We start from the raw sequence: 8,827 nt of genomic DNA, 5'->3' as shown, positions 1-8,827 counted from the left end.
TTGGTTCTACTTGTCTCGTGAGTTCTTTACACAGGATTTAGACCTATTTTTACCCTTTCTTTTGTCTTTCTCGCACTAAATTAAAGCACGTAAACCCATCATTTGAACAGAAGTCTGGCAGAAGGAAAAGGTTTAATGAAGGCACTGCAGCTGCAGGGCTGGTTGAAATGTGGTGACGAGGCTGCCAGCTGGCCAGTCTTTACCTCACAGAGATCTGATTGAACAGCCAAACTGCAAGCTCCACGACATGCATCAATGGAGTGACACCCAAGAAGAGTACAAAATTACAGGTCGATAGCCTGGAGCTCTAAAAGGAAATAAGGAGTAAGGGAAGAAGGTAGTAAAAGCAGTGACAGGGAATGAAAAGGAAGATTCAGACTGGGGAAAAATTATATATTATGTTATTAGCCAGGAATTATTTTGGCAAAATTACTCTTCATTATTTTTTATGCATTTATTCCTCTTAAAAAGGAATTTTCCGAATTCTCCCTCTAACTATAAAATAAATTATGAATCGTAGGCAAGAGAAGTTGTATCAATTCCAGTGGGTCTAGTTACACTCAGTCTGAATATACAATAGCATTCAAATGCTTTCTCTTCTGCCACGCATAAAGAGTATTACAAAGCATTCCCGGTTTGATGGCAGAGTCACCCAACGGTGTCCTGCCTGTGCCTGGGGAAGTGTGACTCACTTCAGGAGAGCTAGGAGGAACTGGCATGGGTGGGTTTGGCTTGTAGGTATGTGAGGAAATGGGGTGAAGAGGGGAAATTTGCTTTGCCTGGTGGCCTCAGAAATGGCAAAAGCGGAGAAAGGCAGCTCATGAGGGAACAAAGACCTAATGCAGGAGAACTGTGAGTCCCCGCACATGGGCTGCAGGATTTGGGGGGGGCTGCTCTTTCCAAAAGCTGCCGGGCTACAGCCAGTCTGCAGACCTGCAGCCCCAGGATGAGCCCACCCCCACACCAGGCCCAGCACCGCATGGGTGCAGTGCACAGGGAGCAGTGGGCACGGAGCGAGGCTGGGCAAGGAGCGCAGCCACAGCATGGTGAAGAGGGGCACAGGCTTCAGTGAGAACAGTGGGAAGTCTGTCACATCTCTGCTGGGCTGGCATTGACAAAATTAATTTGTTTGGCTTCGTGGCAGACCAGAATGAAGAGATGTGTGAAATCAGTGAGTCTCAGGAATCTGTCGGTGGCTGGCACCTCCGCAGAGAAGGCCACGCAAGGCTCTGACGCTGACCTAGAGGTTGAAAGTGGATGTTTTCCGACCATCTGCCCTCACCAGCCTTTCCCTTACAGTCAAAGCTGTACCTACTGACTGGTATGTATCCGGAATGGAGACCAAAGACACAACCCTGCCATGGTGCTGACAACCACATGTACTCTGGCAATTGATGAAGGTGGGAAAAGATGAATTTCCCTCAAAGAACTCTCGCTTTGATGTCAAGCACCTTCCTTCAACTGCTTTCTATACCCCATGGCTATTCCTTTGTTCCTTCTTCTCTCCCTTAGTCCTTAATAACGGAACACCACCAGCCCAGAACACTGCCCCGGCAGCAGCAGCAGCGAGCTGGAACCAGGGATGGGACTGAAGCCTCTTCGTGTGCTCCTGATGAAACGCCGCACAGCAGTTGCGGTCTGTGTACCATAGGCTTGCCACAGCTGTCCTAGACTTTTCTAGTGGCTCTCCTCTTATCTTCTGCCTCATGAACATTCCTCTGGCTAAACAAGCCTTGCACTCATTTTTGTAACAGTAGGACTTGTCCATAATTTAGGATGAGAACTTTTTGACTAGTTATAAATGGAAGGAAAATCAAAAACCATAAAAATGCAAGAACAAAAGACTGTTTTGTTAGAGGCCTCAGATTGAACTGGAAAATGGCTTTGATGAGAGGGGAATTTCTCTTGAGGTCAGACCATTGAATGCATATAACAACATGGAGAAATATGAGCTCTAAATATGGGGTTTGATGAAGGAATTCCAAATGACAGGTTTTTGTGGACATACAGCCACCAGCTGCACTGATTTGTATCACTGCAGCTGTGTCAACACACCCAATGGCCAAGATGAGAATGCTGGGATTCTTTCTGCTGGTTATAAGCCAAAATGTTCTGAGCTGCCCTAGCTCTGCTGGCAGTATCACCTGCATGCTTCAATTAAGATTAAAAAAAAAATTAAAATGTTTTCGCCTGATGTCAAGAATTCTCAGTTACACCAAGAAAGGTTTAGTCACATTGCAGACTGGTGAGAAGCTGCAGCAAGTCACTGGATGCCAAATGGAAAAGCAAGGAGATACATTAGCTCTTGGAGGTCTAGGATAAAGGGTAGGGGAGAACAAGGGGATGATAATCCTTCAAGAGGAAAACCCTGCTGTTGTTGCATAGTGTTATTTAGCTTTATTAAGTTACTGAATTTATTTGGAAGAAGAGGAAGGACACTGAATGCAGCACTCCTTGATATACTTTTTCTCTGTAGATGCTGAGGTGGCCTTTGCAGGCATGATGGGCACAGAGCTGTACTTGGAAGCATGCAGGCCGGTGGAGGTGGTGCCTGTCACACACTTTATTCAGAACTTGGCCAACCCTTATCTAAACCTGAACCACCACGGTCTAGGACCATGTCAAAGCCATTGCTATTGCTCTGGTGGTGAGTAGCCAGTAAGAGCAGGGCCACTCTTCTCAAGAACAAAAGGCATTTTAGGTCTCTCTCAGGCCTGGATGCTGTCACTGAGTACACAGTATGGGAGAAAAAGCCATGCATCTTCCCCACGGGAGCTCTGAGCATCCCTCATGTTTCTAATGCCCTGCACAGGAAAGTCTTGTGTGGCAACTGGTGGCCTTTGCTGGAGTTACTCTCAAGAGAAAACTGCTCTTCAATGGGACAAAAGTGCTCCTGACCCCTACAGGGCCAGAGGTAGGGCTGGAGGGATTGGTATCCCCCTCTCTGGGTTCTGCATAGAGATGTGCTACACTCATAAATGGACAGGCCCAAGATGCCTGAATTGGAGCTTGAATCCAAGCCTGGGTCTCCAGGCTAGCAGAAAGCAATGGAAGGTCCTACCCACTCAAAACCTCCCCCCAAAAAATCTCTTTTGCATGCCAATTCCCACTGCCATGGCTCTGTCACATCCCCTGATCACTGCCCTGCTCAGAAGCTGCAATGTGTTCTGAGGTTTGGAGGAACTATCCAGTGTCTGGTGAACTGAGGAAACTATCCCTTTCATTAACTTTTCAGCAATATTTTGTGTGCCTTTGTTTACCTTTGTGTCTTCCCAGTCCAATGTAGCTGTCACCCATCTAGAGTTGGAAGACAAGTGCATTCTGGCAGAAGGAGCCATAATGCATAGCAGAGATGCTATGAGAGAATTCCTCCCTTCAAGAACTGGTACCCAACCTGACGTAGTTTGTAGCCAAAATTATTGCTCACTGAGTTCAATCATCTGAAGGAAAACCAATTCATTCCATTACATTTTTAACCAAATAACCTTTGTTCCCATGTAAAAACATTCACATTCTGAAAGTCATGATACTTTATGCTGCTCTTCTTTTTAAAAGTACAAGCTTCTGAAAAGCAGAAGTGTGCATGTGATGGAAGTCTGGTGAGTCTGGAACTGTTCCTTTCATTAGCAGATGTGACAATAATTACCATAACTAAGTCTTTCTAGTTCATGCTTAGCCAACAGAAAAATGTTTTGTTCATGAACTTTCATTCTCCAATATGTCATGGGGAAACTTTTCTAAATAGTTTAAGGGAATAATGCAAAACTTTCAGATATGAACTGGTAGGAATGTTCCTTCAATCTGAAACTGGGGTATAGAAAATGCATTTTGATAGTCCATGGGATTTGTGTTATATTGAAAGAGAAGACTCTTGGCCAAATGCCTCTTGGTTCACTGAAGACAAAGACCCATGTGAAACTGATGGCTCTAGGGCTTTGTTCCTGTTAGGAAGGATACAGGATTAAACACACCTATAACTCATATGTTAATTACTGTCTGGCTGACATTTCTCATGTTGCTTGTCTTGCATCATTCCCTTGATATCTTGGGCATTAAGAAGAAAATAAAGCAGATTCATTTTTTGGACACGTCCTTCTTATCTTCCCTTCTTTCCTTCCAGAACATTTCCAGTAACCAGCTAGACACAGCAGGAGCTGAAGCCATTGCCAGGCTGCTTTTGGATAACGTGTCCTATCTCACACTCTTCAGCTCTCAGGGGGGCTGTGTGCACCCGAACAGTGATGGCAATGGAAGCGAAATAACATGTGCTTCATTCCAGTCTCTCATCCTGAGAATATTAGTCAGACTATGGGCAAAATCAGTCTCCCAGCTATGTCTCTGTCAGGAACCCAGAGTAACAGTGGAAATCTAGATTTATAGTGATGTGATTAAATATTTGGCCAGCTCAACCTTCAGCACCTCTGAAAACAAGTCCCTCATGAGAAATGTAGATAATTGCTGGAGTGTGTCCCACATCCTGGGGTAAAGTGGAGTAGTGACTTATTTCTGTATTGGGTCTGAGGGGGAGTTAATTTTCCCCACAGCAGCCCTCATAGCGCTGTGCTTTGTATCACTAGCTAGAAAGTGCTTCAGCTACTGCTGAGCAGCGCTGGCGCAGCACCGCGGCTGCCCCTCTGACATTGCCCATCACCAGCAGGCTGGGGGTGGGCAAGCTCTTGGGAGGGGACACAGCCAGGACAGCTGGCCCAAAGTGACCCAAGGGATATTCCATACCATGTGACGTCTGCTCAGCAATAAAAGCTAAAAGAAAGGAGGAGGTGGGGTGCATTTGTTATTATGACATTTGCCTTCCAGAGCAAGCACTACAGGTCCTGAAAACCCACTTCCCGAAAGTGGCTGGACATCACCTGCTGATGGGAAGCAGAGAATAAATCTTTGCTTTCCGTTGCTTCTGTGGGTGGCCTTTGCTTTTGCTTTATTAAACTGCTTTTTTCTTGACCCACAAGTGTTTTTTCTATCTTATGTTCTCCCCCTGCATTCTGCTGAGGAGCGGAGTGATAGACTGGCTTGGTGGGCACCTGGCATCCAACCGAGTTCAACCCACCACAACTTACTGCCAGATATGGGCCATGATTAACTGGAGGGTTTGCCTGAAAGCACAGCTTCCTGCAGACTCCAGCACAGCACCAAGGGAGACATCAAAGCACTGTTAACGTACTTTTCTTCCCCAGGAAACAAATTTGGAGAAGAAATCACACCATATTTTGCTGAGGCATTAATGGTGACTTTTACCTGAAATCCAAGGTCATTTGCAGCCCTGGCTGTGTAACAGACTCTCCTCATCTTGAAGCTGCTACTCACTCGGTATGATCTCACTTGGCAATGCCCATACATTTCCTGGCATAATTCTGCTAAGTGCCTCTCGCTTACTTCAGAAATGAGAAAGGCTGGGAGGACACACAGCAGGATGAACTACATTAACATTTTCTCAGGACAGCTCTGTGAGTTTGGCTGAGAAGCAACTTTCAGAACTGTGTAACAGAACAACATCTGGGTGACAAACAATTTTTAAGAAGTGTAAGTAATCCAACTTCATATTATTTTGCCACTGTCCAGTAAAAATAAAGACACTTGACTTCTCTGGTTAGTTCCTGTCTCAAAGCCTCTGCATCAGTTGGCACCACCAGAAGCTGCCCTGAAGCAAGGCCTTGACCTAATATCAGAAAGTGCTCTTGGCCAGGGTACAATGGTGGGAGTGAAACAGGGGCAGGAACAGAATTGCAGGGTGTGTTGTAGGCCAGACGTGAGCTGCGTGAGGGAAGTTTGCACAACACAAAGTCTCATTGCTTTCGCTGTTTTGGGAAGATTATCACTGTGATGTTACATGCCTGACAAAGCTTTGTTTTGGAACATGCAGTGCTGCGATTTCCATGCTGATGACCTCCCACATACGGAAGATTTCGGTCTGATACCCCTCTGTTTCATCCTCATGTGGGGGCGTTGGCGTGGCATCTGGTTGCAGCTGGCTGGAAGATCTCATTGTCTCTGCACATTTGTCTTCTGCAGGGCAATTACCAAGTGAAGGAGCTGGACCTCAGCCACAACGAGTTCTCTGAGAAGGGAGGGCAGCTCCTGGGACAGAGGCTCGGTAACATTACTTCCTGCAAAGCCAGACGTACAGGCAGCGGGGGACTTGATGGTGTCAGCACAGTGAACACGTATTTCCTTCTCCAGCAAAAAAACCCCATGACCAGGTGTGTAATACAAAAGACATGGTGCCCAGATTTAGACCTTTCTGCCTGGTCCACAAGCTCAGCATCATCCTCACAGGTGACTCTAGCAACTGCGACCAATGTACCGAAACAAACGGAGGACGAGAAACCACACTAACAGAGCAGTCTATGTCAGAGAGAAGGGAGCTGACAGAGGCCCCTCAGGGAGTATAAAGCAGAAAACTGCACTTTACTAAAATCTAATAGGATCAGAACGGGTGTTTGTTTTAAGCTTTTGATTACGAAGTTCAGGAGTGACATCAATTTTTCTTAAGTAGCCCAAACCCTAATGGTTTGAGTCATTGCACGGCAAGCAGCAAGACAAACAGATTAGGAAGAAATAGAATTAGGCTGCCCAGTTCATCTCTTCAGGCAAAGTGAGATCCACAGTGTGCTAGTAGCCCTGGAGAGGTAAAGCAAACAAAACAGTTAGTCTTTCAGTAATCTCAGGTACTATTAGTGCACTGGGAAAGATGTGCATGAATATCTGATGGCTCTTCTTCCCTCAGTATGTCCAACACACCTGCTACCAAAACGGCCACAAGTGTGTGCTGTGAGCATCCAGGGCTCCTTGAGCACTTCGTTAACACAATGCTTTAAGTTTAATTACGACTTTCCTTCTCCTGGTTCAGTATTGCTACTGATATGTATCCCTAATCACAGTCTGTGTCTTTAAAAGATGGATCAATTAAAAGTGTACTGAGGACAAGACACTGTGCCCCCTCCTTGGACAAGCCTGCAGGCAATGCAGAGTTCAGTACTAAAACTTGTGACCCTCCTAGCCCAGAAAAATGCCTCTCCAAAATTAAAGGTCTTACAGCTCTTCTCTCCTTCCAGCTCACTTGAGGCAGGAGCAGTAGAGATTTCTGCAGAATCTGTTACTTTCCTGTTTTGTTTCTGAAAGGAATATTTTTAAGTCAGCTAAACTCGCCATCTGCCTCCACCCAACCTTCCATCCATGGAAAATCTGGATGAGAAATTCTCTCTGAGAATGAGAAGCAAGTGTTGGCAGCAAGTCCCACCCCTTCCAGTGTTGCAGTAGACACAAATGAATTCACACATACCCTGATCCAAGTAGAACTTACACTGTGAGGTGTGCTATGCATGTGAATTGGCACTGGCACATATACAGCTGGGCACAGCTACTGTATGAGGCTGAATCTTCTGCTCTCCTCTGTTGATCAAACATACGCAGAGTGAGTCGATATTTTAGATGTGGCAAGGAGAATCCAGCCATTTTTCACAGTGAGCAAAACAGTGTCTATTAATATAAGAAATCCTCTCTCTCTCTACTTTCCTCCTTCACAACGTATTCTTTGATTAAGCCAGAAAAAAAAAACCTGTGTTCCCTTTCTGCTTGCAATCAACAGCTCATTCTCTGTTCTTTGGGTGCTGTGGACCGCAAAGACTGTAGGTACACGTTCCTCATACTGCAATCAATGAAGGCTGTAGCTAAAACCCCACCAAACTTTCTCTTAGTCCCTAAGTGGGTCAGCAGCTGTGTCCAGACCACTCTTCAGGAGCTAAATCCCAGTTTCTCTGTCCTAGCCAGCAACACTGGAGATTCTGGACCTGAGCTGGAACCACCTGAGGAGGAAGGGCACTGGGCACAGGCCCCAGGGTAGGAACATGCCTGTTTCGTGATACTCTTCACAGTGATTATTACCACGAGTTGGTTGAAACACTGGTTGGGAACTCACATCCCTGAGGTCTGAGCAGGATTCTGTATCTCTAGCAAGGCTCATCCCACTGACAGTGGCAGTCAGTGCCAGGAGAAAGACTAAATCAGTGAGCAGGTCTGGTGACTTACGTGGATGGAGAGACCCTGGTGACATTGCAGAGATGTTGGATCCATTGGGGCTGCCTGGGTGTGACTTGGGGGATGCTCCAGGCTCAGCCAGGCAAGAAAGGGTAGAGTGGTACAGAAGATGGGCATGCGGTAGCTAAGATCCCTCTTTTCTCTCTGACAGGCAATGGTGCACTGAAAATACTCAACCTTTCTTGGAATGGGATTGGCAACAAGAGAGCACTGGCTGTAGGAGAAGCTCTCAAACTCAATAACGTGCTGGTTCACCTGGACATCAGCAACAACCAGATCAACAACAAGGGAGCCAAGAAGCTCTGCAGGGGCCTTGAAGTCAATGGAAAACTCAAAATCCTGAAGGTAAAACAAAACAGGCAGGGCTGGAGGAATAAAACAGAGCAAGCAGAAAGATCTGTGTCAGGAGGAACAGAAGGCAAGAGGTGAGCTGCCTCAGCTAGAACTGAAGGGAATGAGTATCGCTCTGGGTTGATGGTGAGCTGAGCAGAAGGAAATTCTATCCTGTGGGTTTCTTCAGGGCAACTAAATTGCACTGTGTTCCCTCAGAAAATCACCCAGGAACTGGCTTGACGTAACCCCACACCCATTATCACCCGAGAGGGATTGATTCCTGTCATGTCTAGTCACAGTCAAGTGAGAACCTAGGCATTCAACACGTCCAGCAGAGAACCTAGGCATTCAACAGGTCTGCATATACACATACAATGTAGTTGTGAAGGTACATATGTACACATAACATACATTTCAACTTAAGGCAAAGGTTCACACTGAA

The 8,827-nt window shown here is 46.1% G+C and overlaps 1 protein-coding gene across 1 annotated transcript in view; it reads left to right on the top strand.

Annotated features, from left to right (window-relative positions):
- The first annotated feature begins 2,438 nt into the window (after window positions 1-2,438).
- The window catches only part of LRRC74A (leucine rich repeat containing 74A), a 28,672-nt gene continuing 22,283 nt past the window's right edge, over window positions 2,439-8,827 (top strand). The window contains 10 exon segments of the mRNA XM_080396342.1: window positions 2,439-2,618; window positions 2,620-2,647; window positions 3,277-3,339; window positions 3,341-3,358; window positions 3,362-3,385; window positions 4,121-4,193; window positions 4,196-4,238; window positions 5,910-6,109; window positions 7,786-7,854; window positions 8,204-8,397. Of these exon segments, the coding sequence (XP_080252468.1) occupies window positions 2,443-2,618; window positions 2,620-2,647; window positions 3,277-3,339; window positions 3,341-3,358; window positions 3,362-3,385; window positions 4,121-4,193; window positions 4,196-4,238; window positions 5,910-6,109; window positions 7,786-7,854; window positions 8,204-8,397 (888 nt within the window). The 5' untranslated portion in view covers window positions 2,439-2,442.

The sequence above is a fragment of the Falco punctatus genome (genome assembly GCF_963210335.1).
Source record: "Falco punctatus genome assembly, chromosome: 7".
Classification (NCBI taxonomy): Eukaryota; Metazoa; Chordata; class Aves; order Falconiformes; family Falconidae; genus Falco; species Falco punctatus.
This window is presented reverse-complemented; position numbering and strand designations above follow the sequence as displayed.